Source organism: Ilyonectria robusta, assembly GCF_021365365.1.
Source record: "Ilyonectria robusta strain PMI_751 chromosome Unknown BGZ61scaffold_46, whole genome shotgun sequence".
Classification (NCBI taxonomy): domain Eukaryota; kingdom Fungi; phylum Ascomycota; class Sordariomycetes; order Hypocreales; family Nectriaceae; genus Ilyonectria; species Ilyonectria robusta.
Window position 1 is genome coordinate 151,052 of NW_025764480.1, and position 23,853 is coordinate 174,904.

The following is a 23,853-nucleotide window of genomic DNA, read 5'->3' on the forward strand; positions in this document are numbered from 1 at the left end:
ACGTGAAGGGTCACATTGCCGTATTTCCGAACAATGTAGATGATCTAGTTGCCACGGTGCTCCCTCACCCACTTCTTCAGACGATCGAGAACATCCATGTGTCTTGGAGCGGCGCCAACAGACCCAGCCCAGCGGAAGTGGGGACGCTTCTTCAGGTGCGCAAGTCTCGAGTAACCGCTGCCCTTTTGTGGCTACAGAGGAACAATCCCCTTTACAGGGACATCGAAATCAACCTGGATGAAATACAGGGCTGGCAGTACGCGGAGGGGTCGACAGTTCCCGCCGTTCTCATGGAGCGGATGCAGAGGGAGGAACCCTCGGCGGTGGAAAAGACACAAACTGACCCAATCGTCCCGAATACCGATCGCGGATTAGAGGAGAACCGTTTCACAAGCATTGAAGAACTCCTCACTTCGCTTCGAGCAGACCCAAGCGACGACACCTCTATCTCAGTTGACAATGCGTCGATGGAACAGCCTCACCCACCACCTGAGAATGCCCATATGTCTGCTCCTGACCCAGAGAGTCCCGACCGTGACGGTGATATCCTCCACGAGACGTCCACGTCCGGCATGTTTCCTCTGGACGGGCCGGCCGCTTTCGCTGAGGTTGATAAGCTGTCCTTCCTAGCCGAGGCAATCCAGACGAGTCAGACTAGACGCGGCGATGATGCCGAACCTTTCGCTATGATGGTCAACACGGCGGGAGACCAGCCGTTCATTCGGGTCGAGCGTGGTGCGGATTTTGCGGACAACCTGCACGAGGACTTCTTTCCACGGACCTTTCCGAAACTTTTTCCGTGGGGGAGTGGCGGCCCTAAGGCGCTGAGCGAGACAGGTGGCAATATGCATGATGCTTCACAGCCTGTGCAGCGGAGTGCGAATCACTCGCTCAATTACTGGGTCAAATATGTGTTGCAACGACACGGGGGTCGATTTGCTGCGCATCCGGTCTTTTGTTTCTTGGTCTTCAACATCCTCCTCCGATCCACGAACCGCCGTATCAGCATGGTCCGTATGGCAAGGGGCTCCTTCGACAGACTAGAACAGGTCTATGGACGCCTGACGGCGGACCGCCTAAAAAGAGCCGAGGAGGAGATGCGGGACACAAGGACCACGACAGATCCGGACATATCGTTCTTGCTTCGCGAATTGTCCATCTTTGGCCACGCACAGCCGCTCTCCAACGAAACTCGACTCTTGATGCGTAGAAAGATACAAGCAGTTAACATTTGGACCGGTATGCCTGCCATCTGGATCACTGTCAACCCCAACGATATCAACAATCCGGTCAAGATGAGGCTCTCCATCCACAGGCTCCACGAGCATAACACAGCAAAGGAACTGCTAGCCGATCTCCGGGGATGGTATGACAGGATCGCCCTCAGCACCATGGACCCAGTTAGTGCCGCCATCTTCTTCCATCGAGAAATCTCGCTGTTTTTTGAAAAATACGTCAGGGCGGGCCAAGAATCGGTTTTCGGAAAGATCAGCCATTACTACGCAACGGTCGAGACGAATGACCGAGGCAGTCTACACCTGCATGGTCTGCTCTGGTTGGAGGGTAACTTGCAGTTGCCTTCCCTGATCGATGATATGGCGAAACCCGGGGAGGAAGAATACCGTGCCCAAGTGGTTCGGTATCTAGACTCGGTATTTTACGAATGTTTAGATGAGGAAGCTGGAAAAGCTGTCCGAAAGGAGAGGAAGCCAATCGACCCGATCGAGGGAATTATGCACGACACCGAGGCTCTCGCAGCGACTTTCGACAACGAGTCTAACTACATTGCGTACTGTTGCCAGGTGCACTCGCACACCTACACCTGTATCAAGTATTCTCTGAAAGAACTCGTCGGAGACGGTGCAAATAAGCACAAGGGGACGGCTTGCCGGTTCAGAGCGCCTTGGAAGATCGTCGAGAACACCGGATTCACGGACGACGGCCTGCTCAAGATTCGGCGGAACCACCCGCTCGTCAACCGGTATAACAAAGCAATGGCAGTCGGCCTCCGCCACAACCACGACATCTCGATGATCTTGACTAAAACCAAGGGACTCGCCATGGTATTTTACATCACGAACTACGCCACCAAATTGGACACGCCCATGTGGAAACGCCTTGTCTTCGCGGCTGATGTTCTTCGACAGCTTCGTGAATCTGCGGCGCTGAGGGGGCCGAATCTTGCCGAACAGGATGCCGAGCGCCAGGCTATGGTAAACGAGAGTCGTCAGTTTCTGATGAGGGCAGCAAACAGAATCTTTTCCGAGAGACAGCTTTCAGCCGTAGAGGTCTGCTACTTCCTGCTTGGCTATCAAACGGACTTTACTAATGTACCGCACTGGTCCTATATAAATTTGACCGCACTCTATTGGACTATTTTCCGGCGCTGGACACACCTCCGTCGCCAGGCCAGTACGCAAACCGACGCCGAAGAGCCGTCGGAGACGGTACAATTTCGGGAAAATGGCCAGACTTTATTATATCTGGATGCCTATGCCTACCGAGGCCCAGTCCTGAGGGACGTGTGCCTTTATGACTACATGTCTATGATTACCCTGGAGCGTCGCCGTGGCCGAGATGAGGATGACACTCATATTGCGCTGGAAGGCCCTCCAGAGTGCTACGGATGGATCCAAAAGCTTCGCAAACCCCCGGAGTACGCGGTGCCGATCTTTCAGGGATTCATTAGCGACGACCACATGGACGAGCACCCGGTGTATTTCAAACGGTATGTTCCCGCTGCTGCGCCATTCGCCCCCGAGTTAATTCTGACATTTTGTGTAGCAACTCGGTTCTCCATTTGGCATTGTTTGTGCCATGGGAAAACTTCCTCTCCGAGACACAGGGCGACATCACTGGTGTATGGTCGAACTATGCCGCTACACTCTGTCCCCGCCTGCGGTCCCATGTCGCAAATATCTCCCTCCTCAGAAAGTCGGCCGAGGATGCTCGTAAAGACGCAAAGTTCTGGGCCAGCCGGTCGGAAGGCGACGACACAGTGGATGTGGACTTCCCTCTGGATGAAGGCGATTATACTGACGAACCAGCCATGGCAGAGCATCACCAAAACTATACAGCTCTCCTCCAGACTCTTCGAAATGCTGTGCGAGACTCCGACGCAACGAGGGACTCCCCAGTCTTGCAAAGCCTGATCCGAGACCTTTGCCAGGAGAACCCGGCAGAAGAAGGCCGGCCTTTCATCCAACGTCACGACGATTTCTATCAGCAAATTCGCCGTCATCAGGACAGCCTCTTATCTCAGTGTCCGATTCCTTCTGCGGAAGATGTCCAGGCCGCGGCGAAGGCCCAGGACATGCTGCATCTCCGGATGCTCAATGAGATGGAGAGCGGTCTCCAGGGTGTCACAACCTCCATTGGTAACGCCGACATAGACGATCTTCTTGTTCGGCAGTGTGACACAGACATCCCCATTCCGAGACGGCTGGAAGACTCGGAAATACAAAGTCCTCGAATGTTTGTTGAGGTAGGCCCCACAAGAGGATTCGCAGAGCTGGGACTTCTTGCCGCCTCTAGCTATACGCTCAACGATCTACAGAGCATGGCACTTCAACTTGTGTGCCGGTTCTTGGACAAGTATATTGCCAATCCTGACTCCGCTGGTCAACATCTTCAGTACGTCGGAGGTCCAGGAGGTACTGGAAAGTCTAGGATTGTTGATGCCTTGCGGGACGTATTCACCACTAGAGATCAGCCACATCATATCCAGATTACCGGCACATCAGGCAGTGCGGCCGCTCAGATCGGTGGGACGACCCTCCACTCAGCCTGCGGACTGGATATCCGTCGTTCTCACAACAAACAGCAGCCTCCAATGTTCTCAGAAGCGAGAAAATGGATGTGGAAGCAGAAGTTGGCTCTCGTGATCGACGAAGTGAGCATGCTGGGGGGAGCCACTCTGTTCAACGCCAGTTGCCATCTCCAAGCCCTCCGCGACTGCCCCGATAAGCCATTTGGAGGTATTCCCGTAATTCTCTTGATGGGCGATTTCTATCAGTTCGCCCCCGTGCTTGAGACAAGTCTCCTGGTGGACCGGATGGTGGATCTCGCTTACATGGCCTCCCTGGGACAGGCGACCATTTCTCACCACCGTGGCCACAGTCTATGGCTGATGTTCAAGACTGTCATTCTTCTCGAAGAACAAGTCCGTGCGCGAGACGATCCTCAGCTGGGCGCTCTTTTGGACAGAGTACGCGCTGGAACCCAGACGATAGAAGACCTTGACCTGCTCAACACCAAGCTCGTGGACCGCTCCCAAATCACCTTCAAGGATGGCTTGCGCGCCATAACACCGCTCAATCGGAACCGATGGAGCCTCAACATGGAAGCCGTGGTAGATTGGGCCCGCTTTCACCGGAGACATATCTCGGTCTTCGTCTCGACCCACACCTGGCGCAGTCGAGCCTTATCTCAGCAAGAGGTGGCCCAGACCATCGAACAAGGCGACAATTCCAACTGCAAGATCCCTGGGGTCTTCTTCTACGCCCAGGGCATGCCTGTAGTGGTCAACAAAAATACATACACCGGCTTGAAAGTTGTGAATGGGGCAGAGTTTACCGCCGCGGACATCATTCCCGATCCGAAATCCCCGGGCTACCATCTTGCGGATGACGTTACCATTCACTTTGGTCCGCCACTAGGTATATTACTACACTCGCAAGAGACAAAGGACTTAGCGATCCCAGCCCTCCCAACAGGCACCGTGCTCATCCGGCCTATTACGCATACCCTCGATCCAGCCAACTCCCACTACAGGTTCCTATCGGGCAAATACTCTCGGCGGGGATTGCCTGTTGTCCCGGCATTTGTCCTTACTGACTATAAAGCTCAGGGCAAGACGTTCGAGGACGTGCTCCTTGAGCTGCGAGGAAACCGTATGACGAATGGTCAGCCTTCGAAATGCGACTTTACCAGCCTCTATGTACAGTTATCCAGGAGCAGAACACTACAAGGCATCAAGCTTCTTAGTCCCGCACGACCCCAGGATTTCATCGGAAATAAGCCAGACCAAAGCATAATTGATGCCATGCAGAGGCTGACGGATCTAGCTGCAGAAACGAGACGATTATTTGAAAGTCAACAAATCCTAGCGTAGGACAGCGGGCGAGATACATATACAAGTCTTACTCAGAACTCACGAAGACCCTACATCTCATAAGGCGACCTCACTGCCCGCCAATCATCCGGATCATTCTCGCCTCCGGTCCCCGGCCGGAGCTCCTTCTGTTCTTCACAATAGCCTTTCCACCACTCTTCGAATGCTTGTCTATTATACAAATGTGTCGGCGTACCTTCTCCCTCCCCAAAGACATCCAGAATGTAATCACAATACATCCACACGCCTTCCAGATGCTGGGGCAGCAACGGCTTCTCATCCTTCCGCGCCACCAGCACGGTGCCGACGTAGGACTGCCACACCGGGGGCGCAAACCTGGACTCTGAATCGATGTTGAGATAGGTAGCAATCTGATTGTCGAGGTCGGCCCGGTTTGTGGACTGAGTGCCGATACGGTGCAAGACCAGCGGGATCTCGATGAGTCCTGGGACGGGAGGTACGTGATTGGAGAAGACGGGATGATCTGCCTTGATCATTGTCACGGACCAAGGTGCGAATCTGATTCTCTCAACATCGCACCGGACGATGGCGGCTTGGATGGATCCTGGTGTGCTGCTTGTGACTGGCGCTGCTGTAGCTGGTGCACCTGATTGTGAGGCTGCTGGAGTGGGGGCATGGGCCGTAGGGACTGACGGAGGCGATATTTCTGGTTCTGAATCCGTGTCCATGTTATCCCACTTCGAGTAATCAATAGTCATGGAGAATCATTTACTGCTACTTCCTGAGGAAGATTCAGATTGAATAAATTAGATGGCCAAAAGATAAAGGATTGAGGACAGGAAACGATGTTAAACTGCAAATGTTATCGAACACGGGGTCTTAGCTGTAAGCCAGCGCCTGTGCGCAGCGTCTCAAAAAGCAAAACGCTGGTCACATGCAGACGCCACCAGCGCCTACAGTCACCTGCCCAGAGCCTCCCAACCGCCTATAAAGCCAGTGCCCGGCACCCACAGTCACGCTCTCGTCTTTCCTCCTTCCCTTCCAACAGACACCTGCAAGGACGCCTACAACTGCCTATGATCCAGGGGGCCATTAGGCGATACCTACGCAGGGCTTCGTCGCGCATACTAGGCTTCACAAGACAAGTGCTTGTGCCAGGCCCTTTCTTTCACACAAGGCAAGTGCCTTGCTTCTCAGGCTTGTTCCGAAAGGCATTGGCGGGTCCCGTAGGGGGCCGGTCTCCTGTGTGCCAGCTTCAAAAGGTCCGTGCGCAGAAGTATGCCTTGAGGAACTTGTTCCGAAAGGTTCTTTCTTCCGTGCCCTCTTCCGCGTCCACATTGATAAGCTCGGGTCACCAAACGGTCCGTGCGAGCTGGCTGCGCCACGTAAACTTCACCACAATCGCTGCGCCATACTTTTGCGCCACTGTTTTTAAGCCACACAGCGCCACATCCCACCAGCATGCCTGGCTACCAACCTTAGCCAGTGGGCTTTGCAACCCAGATATTGACAGATATATCACAGCCACCTGGTCGGGGCCGTCGGTCCCGCTGTGCGAACGTGCGTTCCCTATGTGAAACCAGGTGCCTATCCACGTGAGTTCAGTTGGCCGATTGCCGTTGTCACAACTTTCCATCAACCACATCTCTTGATCCTTTCTGGCACCTAAGTTCGACGTTGGGGAGGATATTTCCCGAAAAAAAAAGTTTTGCTTTAGTGAGAAGCATATTATTAAAATCGCCGTCTGTAAATAAAAGTGAAAGGCAGGTATCAAAATACATCGTTACTCCACGGCAAAATGCCCGACTCCCAACAGCGCTTTCAGGCCAGCTCAATAAAGCGTATCTTCTCACTGAACGACGAAAAGAAATTGACCAGCTACGGCACCGCAAATCACCAGTAGAAGAGCCGTGTACTTGTTCGTGAACTTGTAGAGAGCAGCCAGAGCAAGCAGGTAAAGCACTGCAGCAGGCCCGACCTGAGCAGTCATTGCAATCGCCTCTGCCATGGGCTTGTCTTTGAACTTGTCGATGGATCCCTGGACGCTAGCTTTCAAGATCTGCGTCGCAATGATGGCAATCACACCAATGACTGAGCCGCAGAGGCCGTCGAAGAAACTGGCGAGGACCTTGTTCCGAACTAACTTCTCGAGCAAATTGTGCCCCGCAATGGTAAAGAGGAAACACGGAAAGAACATGCCCAACGTAATGACTACCGCACCAGCGAAGGCATTTGCGAGCGACTTATCCACATATCCTCCCTGAAATCCGACAAAAGTCGCAAAGATTACCAGTGGCGCGGGCAGAACGTTGCCGATGGCAATGGCGTCGATGAACACGCTCTGGGGGAGCCATCCGCCCATCAGGACGGCTTCGACCTGAACAAAAGGTATCGCAGTGTATGCCCCACCAAATGACAAACTCCCTGCAACCAAGCCAAGGACGAACAGATTAATGGTGGATGGGGTCTTGGCAATACCAAGAGCGAGGGAGACCGGAGACGGCACGCCGCGGAAGACGACGTAAATGGCGTAGCCGACGTACTGGAGTATGAAGAGGGCCCCGGCAGGAATCCATAAGCGGCGGGCAACGAAGGCGTAAATGACACCATAGAGGCCTAAAGACATAAAACTGAAAAGGTGTAGTAAGATCAGCAATGCGGTCCTTTGCAATTTTGTGGGACGCCTTAAGGTGGGGTGAAAGGGAATGCAGGAGGAACCAACATGTTAATACGGAGTGCGCCGTTTATAGCAGTGCAAACGGCCGCCATGATGAGAAAAGGGTCGACTTTTTGACTGTTATGCTTCCTCACTGAGTGGTCTGCAATCTTATGCGTTGCCCGAAGAATCTGCAACCCCGTCAGCACCCTGATCCCATTTAGACAACTCCACGGTCAGGTGCCCCACCATTGCTGCTACAATGGGCTGCAGCGCTCTAAAGGAGGCATTGAAGTACGTGTTTTCGAAGCCGGCGAGGGAATAGAGATAGCTTGCGAGAAGCATAAGAAGGAAGCCGGGAAGCATAAAGGCAATTCCAGCGAGAATGCCACCTATACGGCCGGCAGACAGACAGCCAAAGAACATGCATAACTCGGCAGCCTCGGGCCCTGGCAAGATCTGGTACACGGAGAAGACGCGTTGGAATCGGGGGAGGGAGATCCACTTGTCCTGAATGACTAGGCGATCCTTGATCAGGGCGATCTGGGCAACTGGGCCCCCCCAGGCGAATAGGCCGAAGTTGTAGAAGAAGAACCAGAATAATTTCAGGTAGGACAGTCGCGGGACGTTGGATTGTCCTCAAGGCCTAGTTCATCGCCGATAGATGCGGAAGTTGGCGGTGTTGGAGCCATGCTCGGCGGATTCATGGACGCCGACTTTTCGACATCGTCGGGGTTGGACCCTGCCTCAATTGGGCGGCTTGATGTAGGTGCTAATCCCTGATTCGTCATAGCAGCGGTCGTTTTAACGCTTCAGAAGTCTGGAGTTGAGTGCTTACCTCTCAAGCCTTTGATATCCAGTATTCACCGAGAGCTATCATCCCGTTGCATACTCCCATATATATACCTGCCTTGGGTCATTGGGAGTGGACGGACAGGCCGGCTCTAATTGGCTCATCCAGCCTGCGCCTAGCTATGTTTGGTCCTGATGGTGCAAGAGCTGCGGAATGAAATCGGTGGACGGACAGGCGGCGCATGATTGGTCCGCTTCGGCAAGCTTTCGCCGTCCACGCGGGGGCCGCCAGGCCACGCACACCCCCCGAGTAGCCGTCGCCCCAGACCAACTCGCTCGCACAATTCAAACCACGTTGTTTCGTCACGTCTCGATACCTGCTGGGCCATTCGTTTTTGCGTTTGGGGCCCTTGTTCCCAGGGTTTCGTTCGGAGCGATGACCCCAACCAGAGTCCGGAAACCTGAGTGCAATGCCGCCCCAGACAAGGCGATTTGCAGAAATGTCACGTGGCGGATATCTCAACCCAAGTCCACCCATTCCGGGTTAAACACTTCATCCAACCATCCCGTCCAGAACTTGCCAAATGACCTTCTTCTTGACAGCGCACCCTCCCTGGCCATTCGACGTGCACCCGTTCTCTAACGCCTCTGCAACGTCGTCGATCTTCTCCTCAGATGTCGCGAAACGCATGAGCATCTCGTACGCCTTAGCACACTCAATTCCCTCCACATCGCCAGAAGTCGGAGCGAGCTCATCCGCAGCTGGAAGATCGGGATTCTGGGTCAGGTCCGCACCAGGGTTCTCCGCGAGGCGCGAGAGAAGTTTGCACGGCGGCTTCGGCCTCGCCGCCAGCAAGGGATCCCCCGACGGAGAGGCGGCTGACCGACATACCTCCCCTAATTGAGATGGTGAGTCAATGCTGGTGGGCGCCGTCGGGGACGGCTGGTCTTGGCTTGATCGCGACAGAGTGTCGCAACCCTTGTCCCCAATGCTCAAAGAAGTCTCGGTTGCGTGGATGAGCTCTGGAATGTCGGGCATCTGCGTGGCAGAGGCTTTACAGGTGGTTTTGCGACCAGAGCCACTGCTATCGCTGGCGGCTTCCACTTGTATTCTATTGGAGGCGTAGTCCCTCGCTTTTTGCTCGCAAGTCCGCCACCGAGCACAGCTCTCGTGATTCCCTCTACTTCCACTGCCGCCCTGTTTCACCCAGGCGTCAACATCTTCGTGACTGAAACCAGCAAGGCCGAGGAGCTCCCGGAGCCTAGCATTTTCCTGCACAACCTGCTGAGCCGCAAGTTGCACCTCCTTCGTAGCTTGTACACCACGCTCCCGCGCCTCTTTCAACATTCGTTCGAGATCGGCCACGTATTCCTTGCGGCGCGCGCGATAGCGGCGCTTGTTCTCCGTGAGTCGTAACGTGCGCGAGGCGGTCTGACCCAAGGATATTAGCAAGATGGACCCAGGCGGAGTATGCTACCGGGTCGGCTGGTAACCCACGCTTCTCCGGTGACAGATTTTGAGAGTGGGCCAAAATACAGTTAAGGAGAGACTTACCGCCTCGGTTTGATTTTGAGGCATTACGGTTCCGTGGATCTCGTTGATGTCGAGAGGTTTAGGGAGGACGCCAAGAAAGTGCGGGATTGAGGCGGGTTATCAGTCGGTCCGCGGAGGCGCTTGGATCCATCCAATTTCCGCTGTACGCAGCAAAAGGGCTTCCAAACGCTCGGATCACCTAACACCCAATGCCCTCCAAGCCCATGCGTAGCTTCGTTCCGAAAGGCATTGACGGACCCCGTAGGGGACCGGTCTCCTGTAGGATCTAGGCGGTCAATAGGCGGACGGGTACCCATCCTTCTAAAATTGGACGGGCCCGTCCCAATTACCGTATTCGGTATCGCCCCCTCCGTTGTCGGACCTTCCATCACGTCGTGTTCAAAAGTATGTGACTCGACTCATATCCAGCTTGCATGTCTGCAACTTCAACGAGAAACGTCCAAAACTTATGAGGCTGAGGCGCCTTGAATTGTGAGCCTATCAAAATTGCACTCTCATGGATTCGACACAAAGACGAATACCGGCTTCGTTCGCCGACGACTGCCTCCCACCTGAGGGCGAATATGAATCACGGGATGCCTTATTCCAAGCGATCAACGCTTGGGCAGCGACAAAGGGCTACGCGTTCATAACTGGAAGGTCAACCAAAGAGAAAACCGGCCGGCAAACAATTACATATATGTGTGATCGTCGCCGCAACCATCCCATTGTTTCAAAAGAGCGTCGACGGAAAACAACGACTCGAACAACTGGTTGCGAATTCTCGGTATTAGGGAAAGAGTCTCGAGACAAGAGTACCTGGATTCTACGGCATCGTTCTGACAACAGGTTCTCACAGCATAACCATGAACCAAGTCAAGACACGACTGCCCACCCGATACTTCGAACACTCTCCAAAGAGAATCTGTCCCAATTGACAAGCCTTACAAATGCCGGTATCGCCCCAAAAGAAATCAGAACATATATGCGCCAAAATACAGACACGATAGCAACACAGCAAGATATCTATAATCGTATTGCAGACGTCAGACGAGAAGTTTGCCAAGGACAAAACAGCATCAACGCACTTGCTGATCAATTATTCAAAGAAGGATTCTGGAGCCAGTTCCAAACTGGCCCGGACGGTCGAGTCAAAGCTGTTCTATTTGCTCACCCTGATTCGGTGGCATACCTCCAATCTTACCCAGATGTCCTCATACTAGACTGCACTTACAAAACGAACAAGTACAGAATGCCGCTTCTGGATTTGATCGGAGTTGACTCTTGTCAACAATCTTTTTGCATTGCGTTTGCTTTCTTGAGCGGCGAATGCGAACAAGATTATTATTGGGCCTTAGACCGGTTCAGATCACTGTGTGAAAGTCGCAAGATCAGGCATCCTTCAGTCGTCTTAACAGATCGCTGTGTAGCCTGCATGAACGCCGTCGCTACGTGCTTCCCTTCATCCAATCCGCTTCTATGTCTTTGGCATGCCAACAAAGCAGTTCTTCGTTACTGTCAACCCCGATTCACACGCCAGTTCCAGGAAGGTAATCAGGGAATTGAAGCCTGGAAAGAGTTCTATGGCCATTGGCATTCGATCATCAAGTCACCAAACGAAGAGACATTCCATGAACGTGTATTGGAGTTTGAGCAAAAGTATCTTCCTGACTATAGTGAAGAAGTAAGGTATGTCAAGACGAACTGGCTTGATCAATCAAAGAGAAGCTAGTAAAGGCTTGGGTTAATCGACATCTTCACTTTGACAACGTCGTCACTTCACGGGCTGAAGGCATTCATTGGCTACTTAAGAGTCATCTTAAAGTGTCGACATTGGATCTATCCGAAGCTTGGATGTCAATCAAACATGCATTGCTTAACCAACTCGCCGAGTTAAAGTCCAATCAAGCTAAACAGCATATTCGGACGCCTATTGAACTCTCCGGAGTCTTGTATAGTGCTGTACGTGGTTGGGTGTCTCATGAAGCTTTACGGAAGGTCGAACAACAGCGGAAGCTACTGTTTAGTAAATATCCTCTTCCCTCGCCGACCTGTACAGGCTCTTTTACACAGTCTCAAGGTCTGCCTTGTGTTCACAAATTGGAGTGTTTGTTGGCTCAGGACCAGACTCTGCAACTCGAAGACTTCCACCCACATTGGCACCTGCATCGGAAAGATACTCCACGACCACTCCTAGAACCTCGTCAGCGCATCGACCCAGCCACCACAACTTCGTCCTTACCGCTATCGAGCGTTAGAAGAGAACTCAGTGGTTTCGAAGTCGCTGAGAATGTGAGAGCTACAAGAACGCCTCCTTTGTGCAGCAAATGTCATATACTGGGTCACACAAGAACTTCGAAAGATTGTCCATTGAGATATTCAGAACTAAGAGCATTACCGGCTGTTTTTTCGAAGCTGCCAAAGGCTCAATTACAACATTTTCGGTGGATACCGGACCCAGTGTCAGAGCAGCCGCTTCTACCTTCGGCGACGACATTCGAGCAGATACAATGGCAGTCGGTCATCACCCCAGAAGAGTTCGAGTTCGAATCTGACGCGGCGTCGGATCTCTCACTACAATTAGCCATCGAACCGGAGCCAGCTGTTCAGGAAGCAACCACCAACGAGCCATCTGCGGAACCATTCTTTCAGCTGCCTGCAGAGCCTACATCTCTGTCGCCTACAATCTCTCCCCGCAGGTCATCACTGCCTCCATCTTTACAAAATCCAACTTCATCTCCGCCTCTTAGGTATAGTGATCCGCGGGCAATTCACCAGAGATACGTTGCGTCCAGAGATGCTTGGTATAAAGCCCAAAGCCGTGGGAATTTTGTGGGCAATCAGCAGTATCGAAAGGCAATGGGACTGCCCTTAAGATATTCTAAAGAAAGCTTCAAGTGGTGTCTTGATTACAAGCAGATGGGGAAACGCTGTACGACCTCGGCAGACTCAAGGGGTTGGACCAAAGAAGAGATGATGGCTTATCTGGACTGGGACAAGACAGAGACCGATCGTGTCGAAGCCCGCGTCGCCCAGGAGACGGAAAACGGGCGATTAGTCACTAGCAGAAGAGGTATGGGTGAGTTGTGGGAAATGGCACAGCAAGACATTGATGAACAACAAGCCTTGTACTCAGCTGTAGAGCAAGAAGAAAGCTGTATTATAGTTCAGCCATAGTACTTTTGAAGCTTATCGAAGACAGTTAACTTCAACTCTCCAACTCTACAAGGAGAGAAAAGAGCATGACTGTGTTCTAATAACTACTGAAGGGTGCTACCTGAGAAGTTGTGTTTGTAGACGTAAGGTTAGACAGGACGCGATGGAAGGTCCGACAACGGAGGGAGCGATACCGAATACGGTAATTAGGACGGGCCCGTCCAATTTTAGAAGGACGGGTACCCGTCCGCCTATTGACCGCCCCAAACTACGTGTCAGATCTCGTGACTCCGTAAGTGGGGTCTGACGGTCTGAGTTGGGTGCTGTTGAAGGAAGCCCACGGCCGCCTACGGCGGCTGTGGCCTCAGGCAGCCGGGACCTCATACAGGCTCCAATTCCCTCGCCTAGCTAGCTAGTGATAATCATCAATGCACACATCGTTGACCTCTTAACAGGTGCCTTTGGCACCGGGAAATGTACGATCAAATGATGCCAAAATAGGCTGCTTGAATTGATGATAAATATGACCTTAATAACGTCGTGATGACTGATGGATTGACCGTGTTCTTTTTCATCTTAACCGGCGAGGGATTTCCCTCATCTACGGTCTCCAAGACCCCCGCTTCCTTCGTCATCAGACCGAACCGGACCCCTCCGTCTGACACTACGCGAGTTGACTCATGAGTCTGAGTTAAACTCATGAGTGAGGTATGGTGAGACCGAAACTCATATGGGTGAGTTAAAAGGGTCGAAACTCATGAGTTAGCTCAAATGCCCAGATATGTCCAGGAAGAGGTTGATCGACCGATTTTCCGTCTGCGCATTCAAGGAATAAAAGACACGTGGAATTCATGTTTGATTAAGCGTGGAAATCAGTTCCGAGCAGGTCAAATCACTGGAGTACGGTGCCAGCTCGCGAACGTGAGGATGTAGGAAATTCTACGAGTATTCTGGTTTATTCGAGCTTGAGACCAGAATTCACTAGAGGATCACCATGAATTGAGCAAGAGAAATAGTATTAACACTATAGACATTTCCTATGATTCGGAAGTCAAGTCGATTATATCGCTATCGACGCTAGAGTCAAGCTCGGATCGTGATACAACCTTCGGATCGGGGGACCTGATATGATTTAAGACCAGATGATCCGTAAAACTGACGGTGCGATGATATTTTCTTTGGCACCAAGGGCAGAGGTAACGGCCTTTTATAAGAAATTTAGATATAAGGGGGTTCTCATCTCGGCTTCCCGTCAATTCTCGCAGGCGTTTCAGAAAGTATGGGGGGACCTCATGCGGCGGCTGGCCAAATCGTGGCTCTCCCGTTTGCATTTGAATGCTGCATGGAAATAGAGGTTTGGTCGGGGGTTTGACGGGAGGTTTGACTAGTGGTTTGACTGGGGATCTAACCAAGAATGGCTCGCGTATTAAGTAGACTGTCGCCGAGTCTGATCTGTAGAGTGTTCCTAAGTGTGATCTCCTAAAAATCTTCGTATTTGCAGGTGGAATATCGGGAGTTGGAACTTGGGAAACCTGAGGCTTTGTCGCTTGGAGCTGGCCGATAGGAGGCGTAGAGGAGTTGGCTTCAGTATTGATGGGAACAAAAGCCCCAGCACTGAGCTGTGTACTCAGAACTTTACTTGGCGTTATCCCGGGGTCTCGAGATTGTGATCCACTTGTCGGGGCTGTGACCGGCGGTTTCGGATTCAAGGCACGGGACGTTCTTTGTGAAACCTCGGAACGAGAGTCATATGTAGTTCGATAGGCGGCGTCCCAACGCATCGTAACCCGTGGCCCGCCCGTTGAATTCGAATCAGTGATCGGAGGTTTTGGTTGTAGTGTGCGTAATATTCCTAATTGTGGAGTTTCGGTGCCTGTCACGGAATCGTTGGGGTTCTGGGGCGACGATATTTGTATGGCATGGCAACTAAATGTTGTGGAGTTGTCAATAGGATATCCACGGCGGCCTCTTGGTGGCTGATTCAAGCCGCTTAGCGCCACAACGCCGCCAAATCACGTCCGTGCCCTCAGCGACTTCGAATATTACCCCCTCTCCACGGTCGCCTGGCCTGACCGGCGTAACGCAATTCCTACGTAATCGAAGGTCTCTATCTTTGCGCAATAACCGGGAACCTGCTTGAAGCTATCAAGCAGGGCCCCCCGATCCCGGATCCGTCAGTTTATGTGATGAGGCACTTGTGCGATGAGTTATATATAGGCAGCCCGGAGGGCCGTGAAGCCCAAGGCGGCCTGCGGATAGAAGAGGTATTATTTACAGCTCACGAGAGGAAGATAGAGATCGTAGATTATAAATTACTTATAAACCCTATAGATACCGCCAACTCCTCTTCACTTCTTTTTCTTCTGTATAGTTAGCCGGGCCTTTCTATTAGCTCGGAGGAACTTGCAGAGCTGGTCAATTGAGTAGCCTATCTGCTGCTGCTGCAGGCTTATGGCATACATCGCAGCCTCCTCGCTTATACGCTGAGCCTGCGCCATACGGCGAATCTCCTTGATGATCTCGAGCCGTAGGGAGTACCACTGCACCTCGCTCTGCCGGCCAGCCCGCCACCGGCTTCCCCAGCGGCTATCGAGAGTAGCAATAGCTTGCTGGCCTCGTAGCCCGACTGTCCACTCTCTCCATAAGTCCCTGACTGTCTTAACCTCCCGGCACATACGATGCTGTGGCGGTCTTTCTAGCCCTGGGGTCACTGAGCGGCTGTTGCTGCTATTGCTTGAGTAAGCTGTTGTGTACTGGCTTTGGGCCTCTTTGGCAGCGGCGGCAGCAGCGGCAGTAAGTGCTGGTGCTGGCGGCAGTACTGGTGCTGGTTGTAGCTGCAGGAGACCAGGGGTGGCGGCTGTCTTGAGCTGGAAGGTGAGGCCAGTTGAGAAGAGCGACTGGAGCTGCGAGGCCTGCTCCCTGACGCCCTGAAGCTCGGCTCGTAGGTCGGCTCTTAGATCCGCCCTAAGGTCGGCCTGTAGGCTGGTGATCCTTGTGTCGTTGCGGGTATCGACGGACTGGAGATAGTCTGCAAGAGCTGGGACGGCCTGGGCTAGCAGGGCTAGCTGGCTCGGCCTCTCGCCCTCTTCTTCCACAAGGGCTGATACCTCTTGTGCGAACTGCAAGTAAGCCTCATGCTGAAAGACCGGGTGGTTCCAGACCGGGCCAGTGTGGCTAACAAACCGACCGTCTGACAGACCGTCTGACAGACCACCTTCAGACCGCAGACCGACCGACCGGCAATTCTCGTCAGACCGACCGACCAGAGCTGCCGGTCGGATTGGGTGGTCTGAGTCGGTCTGGGTTGGGGGTTTCCAGGGCCGCCATTGGTCGGCTCCTCCCTAAGGTACCCGTGCCACGCCCCACTTATTTTGGCACTCCCGAACTCGCTCCACAAAATAAGTGGGGCGTGGCGCAGGTAGCCATTGAGTGCACCCCTTTAACTAGCGCGGGTAGAATCTCGGCATCAGATAATCAGACCTAGACCGACCGGGCTGCTAACCCAGACCGACCTAGACCGACCGACCGGGAGCATTGACCAACCCAAACCGACAGACCGAAGGGGACGGTCTAGGTCGGTCGGTTTGTTAGCCACACTGGACCGGGCTATCTGGGAACTGCTTGATCAGAAAGACCGAGTCTTGCAGGATGACCTCACGGAGGTATGAGAGCAAGCTCGTAAGCCCCATAGCCGCGAGGTCGTTGATCTGATTAGGGGCAGGGCCGAACCGGCCCTCCCAACGGTCGAGGTCTGGCCAGATCATAGAGAGGAGGGTATCCGGTGGCATGATACTAGCACGGCATATTTCGAAGCACCCCTTCTGTGGCAGATGCCCGACCATTGTACGCATAAAATTGCGAGGCAGGGAGTTCAGGTAGCAGCCGATCATCTGCTCCTGGTTCCAGCGGCCGGCGCGGCGGATCTGGTCCTCGCTGATCCCCTTGAGCTCAGCCGTCTTCGCCCCTGAGCTCCGGCCAACGTGCGTCTTCTTCCTCGAGGCGATGCCGGCATATGCAAATGCCTTGACGACCCAGTCTCGCTGTGAGTTATATGAGAGGGCGGCTGTATGGTTATACCTGCTCCCGCTCCCTTTGATCAGCCGGGTATCATACCACGCAGACCGCTGGCTAAGGTCTGGAAACAGCTCGTCGGCAGCTATATCCCACCGATAGAGGAGGTAGAAGGCAAGGCCGCCCAGCATGCAGATAACCGGGTTCTTATTCCGGAAGGCCCCGGCTGTCTCAAGGCGGCCGTGCTGGTTCTGTTTCCCAGCCCGCGTTGTGAAGATCAGGGGCATGCAGCGGGTCGGGCCCTCCTCCTCGAACTCGAAGGTAAAGAGGTCCGAGATCTTGGCCGCGCGGCGGTCGCCACCTCGGGTCAGCATATAGTGCCCGAGCAGCAGATCCACGAGAGTCCGCAGGTGGCACTCAGCAGCCATACTGCTATGCGCCCAGAGCTCGTAGCAGACGCGTTCGAATTCCTGCTCTGTATACCCATCGAGGAGGGTATCACGGCCCTTATCGGCGTAGCTAGCCTTATCCTGCTGTGCATCCCGGCGCTGGAGGGACTTGAGGTACTCCCGAACGTTATCCTCCCGGGGTGAAGGGTGGGTATTCACCCCGAGCGCTTTCTGCGTACGATATAGGTCGGTGATAGCAGTCGTATAGCTGCGGACTGATCGCCAGGCAAGCCGCGTAGCCTCCTGTAGAGTATCCTCAGCCGCCTTGTGGCTCTTAGCCCTGAGCGGCCGGTCTGCGACCTCCTCAACAAGGAAGAGGAGGAGCTTGTCTTCTGTAACGGTATCTGCATCCTGATACTGCTTGCGCTCACAAAAGTCCCTGAACTCCTTCTGCTTCGGCTCATATGCAGCCACTGTATTTCTCGGCCTCGCGTCTTGGATCATCGAGAGGATATGCTGTGCGTTAGCACGTAGCTCAGCGTTATTGCGCGCGTTAAGCCCGACGCGACCGTGGTGCCTGGTGCCGGCTGCAGCGGCCCCGGCAACAGCCCCGGTCGCAGTAGTCGTTGCAGTGCTGGTCCTGACGGTTATCGAGTCGGCCACAGCCGCCGCCTTCCTCTTCCCAGCCCGTCTTCTCGTCATAGTCGGATATCAATTAAAGAGGCGACAGCTGATCCGATCTATCGCATATGAGGTCTTCAGAGTAGGCCGGCCTAGACCGGCCTGGGGTCTGCAGAGATATATAATTAATTTTCAGGCCGGCCCAGCCTTCCAGCGCCAGATCAGCAGGACCGGGGCACCCCAGGGGCCGATCAGCGAGGGAGCATGGATATTCGCGAATATCCACGGTCATCCGGGTGGCCAGCGCGGGGGGCCCGCTGTGGATATACCGGGATACCATTGGCCGGGCGCCGCAGGCGCGGGGGGCGTTCAGGATCAGCCAAGCCGGTGGGCGCCACGCCTCGCCTCGCCGCTGTGAATCAGCGACGGCTCAGCGGCGCCGTGGATACCAACTACTACAGGCTCTCTTCTTAGAATTGTTGTATTATGCCAGCTACCGACGTGTGATACTGAGTAATTGGTAGTCATCAATCGCTAATATGCGATGTCTGAGGAACTTGTTGTGTTGCGCTCAGTTCTGCCTCCTCCAGCCCTGCAAAGACAGCTTCTGCTCTGCTGAGAGTCATCACGCCGAGATCGGTCACATATGATGCACCATCAGACAACGTGAGTCGGATTCCAAGATCCCTCGAGAGCACAATCTCATCCCTGGCTAGTCGAATAGGGCCGTCGAAGACGGCAGTGTTGAAATGAGCATGTTGTGTTTATTGAAGAAGAAGAAAACTAGCGCTAAACAGCGGAAGCTATTGATAAGATGATATCCACCAATGGATCGGAATAGCCATTGATCCGTTAAACCACGGATCTCAACAGGCAGTGACCCGTTTCTTTAATGACTACTGGCTATCATCGAAACCCCACGCCGCAGGATAGTGACCGCGATTCCTGCGACAGGTTATCCTCCCTGCCTGTGAAGGGTGGTGGCTCCACCTGATATAACTCTGGGGAGCTGTTTGTAAATTCGCCGCCCATAACCTCGGCCAAGAGTTTCTCGTTGATTGCCTCAGCAGGGTCTTCCTCGATGAGCACACTGAGCACGCAGTCATCTAGATGGTCATACAAGTCGTCGGGACTCAAGAATGTCTGCCGGCAGATATTACAATCGCCAGCCGCCTCGACACCGGATCTAGTACCCGGTGGCCTGTGACCGTTCGGCGGCTTCATTGGGACGTCATGCGTCTCCACAAGGTGTTTTTTTGAACAAGTCTCGGCGATTGAACGAGACTTCTGCTGGAGATCCAAGGCCGGGGCAAAAACTGCAGATTAATGTCCCCCTGTAGTGGTTCAGAGCATGTCGATTCCTGTCGTACTGTGATGATGCTCGTCCATTTCTGAAGGCAGCAGGGACTAGCTAGTTCTAGAGGTAGCAGGGATAGAACAGCCAGTTCTGAAGTTGAATGTAAGATGTGCGCTGTCTCGTGGCCGGACCCCAGGACGTCTGGAGACCGCAAAACACACCAACAGAAATCTAATGGCCAAACATTTCGTTCCAGTTGCTGGAACCAAGTTCAAAGTCGGGTTCCAGCTGTTGTTGCGTGTCGGTCTCAGGAGAACGACAAAAACTTCCCACAAAAGGTTCAGTACTTCTCGTGGCTGCCCGAAGCCATGTTCTAGTGCATGCTAGTCAAATCTCCAATATACTTCTGCAGCAACTTGTTGTTGCTGTCTAGCTTCTCATGTCCCTTCTTAACTGCCTCGACGCGGTTAAAGATGAGGAGTAGTGAGTCCTGCAACGCCTTCGCATGCCTAGATCCGCAGGAACAAACGTCAGTGAGCAGTTCCCAAGATGGCCACCCTCGGACACATCTAACGTTCACGGCAGATCCCATAGTCTTCACTAACCGGCGCAGTTCAGTATGCATTTCACGCTCCAACCAGTGTGTCCATCAACCAAGTAAAGCAAAATTTGGACCCTCTACTTGACTTGGTTGACGGGACCCCCTTGCTTTACTTGGTTTACTCGGTAGAGAGGCTTGCTTTGCTTGGTTGGTTGACGTTACTCGACTATTTTCCATTCCTTATGTGGCTCCGGTGGTAGATCTATGCTAACATACCGCTTCGAAGCAGGTGCTTTTGGCATTCAATCGCTGCTACAGTGTCCGAATTAAGCCGATTTCGTTCATCTGTGATAACCTTCTTTGTCTGTGAGAAAACGCGTTCACACTCGGCGCTCATTGCTGGGCAACTGAACAAGTCAAACGCCATCTTGGACAGGATGGGGTAGTCAGATGTATGGCGAACCCACCATTCCAGAGGATCCTCAACATCCAGATCAGCCTTATTAGTCCTGGCCATAAACTCATCCAGCTCAGATGTCAGTTTTGTCCGCTTCCCTCGTGTGGCTGACGCCGCAATGGCAGCAAGCCTCTGACGACGCTTACGAGCTTGCTGGAGTGGATCAAGCCTCGCCCCGTTATCAGCAATAGCCTCCTCCTCCTCCTCCTCCTCTTCCTCCTGCTGTCGTGCTCCTTCTATTAGGTCCACTTCCGCAGCTGCTTCCTCGTATTGTGCATAAGCCTCCCGCACCACTCTCTTCGCCCCGCTGATCCATTGCTTGTTGTGACTCCATTCAAGCTCGAAGTAGGTAAATTTGTTTGCCGGATGCAGGGCAACTGCACATCGGTATGCAGGCGTGGCATCTGTGAGGCCAAAATATTCTTCAAGCTTGATGCGAGCAGCATCAATAGCATGGGAATAGTATGTTGACACCACGTCAGGGTGATCATCTGCAAACTTCCCAGCCTCCTGGAGCTTCTTGAAAAGGACATCAAGCGACTCGATCGTCTCGTGGAGGGAGCCATGCGATCCTTCTAGGCCAGCTTTGTTTGCCCGGCCTTCCATGCGCTTTGTTAGGTCTTTGAAGGGCTTTAAGATATTGAGGAAGTGGCCCAGATCGGTCCAATCTTGTGGAGTAAGGATATCCTGTGAGATATCATATTCTCCGTTGGTATCGTTGTAGTTGAGGAAGAATAGATCAATGGCGTGGCGGAGTTTCAGAGCTCTTTCAATCATGGAATATACAGAGTTCCAGCGGATCCCGCCATCGACCAGGACTCTAGTGTAGAGGCTCTCGATGCTGCCTTCGTCGTACGCCTGCAGAACGTACTGTTTCAGTCTCTCTCGTCGCTGGTCGCTTCTGTTGATCCACGTACAGAAGTTGTGGAGCTTGCCGATAAAGCTTTGCTTCTTCCATATCTCAAACCGCTCGTCATCAGATGCGCCACGGAGCCGTTGCTCCAGCTTGCTAACGCCCTGCCCAAAGAGGAGAGCTTTGACGATGAGATTCAGCATATGGCCGACGCACCGAAGGCGACTCTGACGATTGATTGCAGGGTACTGCTTTGCTAGCTCCTGAATGCATGTGTCATTATTGCTAGCGTTGTCCATCATAAAGAAGCCAATGACTGGGGAGATATCGTAGAAATCGATGACTGTTGACAGCACCTTGGCAATATTCTCGCCGGAGTGAGGGCCTTTCAGAGGGGGAAGATCCAGAAGAGCTGTCTGTAGCTTATGTCCTTCATCCAAGAAGTGAGCAACAACAGCTAGATAGTTTGTCCCTTCTTCAGATGTCCACGCATCCGTCGAGACGTGAATCTTGCTTGTGGTGAGATGGAGCTTTTCTCTCAGCCAAACACGTCTCCCAGCATCACCAAACCATTTCTCTTTGACCCAGCTACTAAGAGCTGACGGGCTCTTGGGCAGAATCTTGTCGCTGTCTTCCAGATAGTTGGTAAAAATCTCATAGGTGCGTTGATGGGTTGCTTGACGGAAGGTGAGATCAAGATCAATCACCCAGTCGGTAAAATCGTCTTTAAATTGCAGGTCGTTGAACACCAAGCGCCGGCCTCCGAGGTATGATGTGAGATTTGTTGCGCCCTTGGCTATGCTGAAGGGGTTGCATTCTGCTGCCTTGTAGCCAAATTCTTCCAGCCTGTGCTGATGTTTCAGATGGTATATAATGCTGGTCGTGCTCTCACTGGCAAAGAGCGCAGTATTGTGATGGCCACTAACGTGGCAGTATTTGCAGAGCCAGTACTTATTGTCTCCGTCCGTTGTAAGCTGTGCGCCGTGTCTGTAGATTGCTGAGGGTTGGGATTTGGAGTTGATGGTGCGCTTATGAGGCTGACGATATCGGATGGATGGCACTGGCTTCCCATCGTAACGGATTTTGTCCCACTCGACAGGGAAATGGCATTGAGAAGCTTTTGGCACCTCTCTTTCGTGGGAAACGGTTGCGGGAGAAGCGCCATGAAGTGGCACACTGGTTGGAGTTGAGACCGAGCTAGGGGTACTGGACTGAGCAGAATCGATCGGCTCAGAGGGAGTCCTAGGGGGTGTAGCCTTTCCGAACCTTCCCCGAGGCTGAAACATTGGATATGAAGGCATTATTAACTTGGGATTTGGACTGTGCAGCAAAAGACATGGGACAAATTGATCGGGCTGCAGCCTCCTGTCGCGACCTCAAAAAAAAAAGGGGGGGTTTCGCAACGACCTTGCCTAAAACGGAAATGCAGTCGAGTAACCTCAAGTAAACCCGAGTAAGCGAAGGGGTCTTGCTTTGCTTGGTTGAAGACCGTCTTTACTTTACTTGGTTGTTACGTAATCAACCAATCCCAACCAACCAAGTCAAGTAACTTGGTTGTTGGACACACTGGCTCCAACGCTTCAACATCCTCGCTTGTCATCCGCGGGCTCATGGCCCGCAAGTCATCCGGTTCAATTGCTGTCTCGACAGGGTCGCTGGTGTCTTGGCTAGGAGCACGAATGGACGAATGTGGCTGGCGCCCTCGCCAGCCAACCGACCCGATCATGGCTGGATGTGGATCGTAGGGCCCAAAGCTAGGAAGGAGATGCTGCCCGTCCATCTTTGTCATGTTAAATACATAGGATAGCTGGGACCGATTCTGTGGAAGGAAACTCGTATAATCGTGTGTGGCTTAAAAATAGAGCCGCTAAATGAGCTTCATATTTCATAAGCCTCGCGGAAGCAGGGCTGAGAAGAGACGACCTGGGGGGAGTGACGCGGTGGTGTACAGCAATTTGAGAACGATGAGGGCTATCATACCCCACTTCACCGATTTGGAAATGCCGTCATAGTTGGTGAATTTTGGGGTCAGAATGACATCAACTCTCTGCAGTTGGCCGGATGGATTGGTCGCATCAATCATCAATCTTATCAATGCCGGTTTTCGGGGTACAGATGCAAATAGTGGCGAGGAATATATTCTACAAAAAAATCAACAACAGCAATATCGATCAAGAAAATTATATCAATTGAAAGCGAAAATATCGCTCATCTCATAGACTTACCCTTCTCATAATGCAGCGCTGTGAACCGATTTTATTGTCTTTTTCAGGCGTCAATTGATGACTTGCTGGGGATGTTATGGACCGTGCGTCGCAAAAGATAAGAGCTCTTATCAAACAGCCTGACACCCCTTGTATCCTCAAACCTGGGTGATTGCATCTGAACTCAAGGGCCATAGCGGCTCCGTTAGGTCGGTGGCCTTCTCACACAACTCGGAGCTCGTAGCGTCAGCCTCGGAGGACCAGACGG

General features: G+C 52.9%; 8 protein-coding genes across 8 annotated transcripts; all 8 read right to left on the bottom strand.

The window, feature by feature from the left end:
* Window positions 1-5,138: 5,138 nt before the first annotated feature.
* On the bottom strand, window positions 5,139-5,969 carry BGZ61DRAFT_175682 (uncharacterized protein). Its single transcript, XM_046237631.1, has one exon. It carries the CDS (start codon window positions 5,830-5,832, stop codon window positions 5,164-5,166), a length of 669 nt encoding a protein of 222 aa, XP_046095197.1. The 5' UTR covers window positions 5,833-5,969; the 3' UTR covers window positions 5,139-5,163.
* Window positions 5,970-6,134: 165 nt separating this feature from the next.
* Window positions 6,135-6,465, bottom strand: BGZ61DRAFT_466018 (uncharacterized protein). The gene has a single exon (XM_046247641.1). It carries the CDS (start codon window positions 6,410-6,412, stop codon window positions 6,209-6,211), a length of 204 nt encoding a protein of 67 aa, XP_046095198.1. The 5' UTR covers window positions 6,413-6,465; the 3' UTR covers window positions 6,135-6,208.
* Window positions 6,466-6,923: 458 nt separating this feature from the next.
* Window positions 6,924-8,521, bottom strand: BGZ61DRAFT_540659 (chromate transporter-domain-containing protein; the record flags this gene model as incomplete). Its single annotated transcript, XM_046254939.1, has 4 exons — window positions 6,924-7,690; window positions 7,807-7,921; window positions 7,980-8,281; window positions 8,347-8,521. The coding sequence occupies 4 exons, from the start codon at window positions 8,519-8,521 to the stop codon at window positions 6,924-6,926; spliced, it is 1,359 nt and encodes a 452-aa protein (XP_046095199.1).
* A 554-nt stretch (window positions 8,522-9,075) lies between these two features.
* Window positions 9,076-9,957, bottom strand: BGZ61DRAFT_371602 (uncharacterized protein; the record flags this gene model as incomplete). Its single annotated transcript, XM_046242115.1, has 1 exon — window positions 9,076-9,957. A coding segment is annotated over one exon (882 nt), but the record flags the coding sequence as incomplete, so codon positions are not given.
* A 4,292-nt stretch (window positions 9,958-14,249) lies between these two features.
* Window positions 14,250-14,993, bottom strand: BGZ61DRAFT_486342 (uncharacterized protein; the record flags this gene model as incomplete). Its single annotated transcript, XM_046249848.1, has 1 exon — window positions 14,250-14,993. One exon carries the CDS (start codon window positions 14,991-14,993, stop codon window positions 14,250-14,252), a length of 744 nt encoding a protein of 247 aa, XP_046095201.1.
* A 2,349-nt stretch (window positions 14,994-17,342) lies between these two features.
* Window positions 17,343-18,122, bottom strand: BGZ61DRAFT_310526 (uncharacterized protein; the record flags this gene model as incomplete). Its single annotated transcript, XM_046238802.1, has 2 exons — window positions 17,343-17,561; window positions 17,799-18,122. Coding segments are annotated over 2 exons (543 nt in total), but the record flags the coding sequence as incomplete, so codon positions are not given.
* An 851-nt stretch (window positions 18,123-18,973) lies between these two features.
* Window positions 18,974-19,684, bottom strand: BGZ61DRAFT_175796 (uncharacterized protein). Its single transcript, XM_046237632.1, has one exon. It carries the CDS (start codon window positions 19,455-19,457, stop codon window positions 19,140-19,142), a length of 318 nt encoding a protein of 105 aa, XP_046095203.1. The 5' UTR covers window positions 19,458-19,684; the 3' UTR covers window positions 18,974-19,139.
* Window positions 19,685-22,825: 3,141 nt separating this feature from the next.
* BGZ61DRAFT_175819 (uncharacterized protein) lies at window positions 22,826-23,292 on the bottom strand. The gene has a single exon (XM_046237633.1). The coding sequence runs from the start codon at window positions 23,168-23,170 to the stop codon at window positions 22,892-22,894; it is 279 nt and encodes a 92-aa protein (XP_046095204.1). The 5' UTR covers window positions 23,171-23,292; the 3' UTR covers window positions 22,826-22,891.
* Window positions 23,293-23,853: the final 561 nt, after the last annotated feature.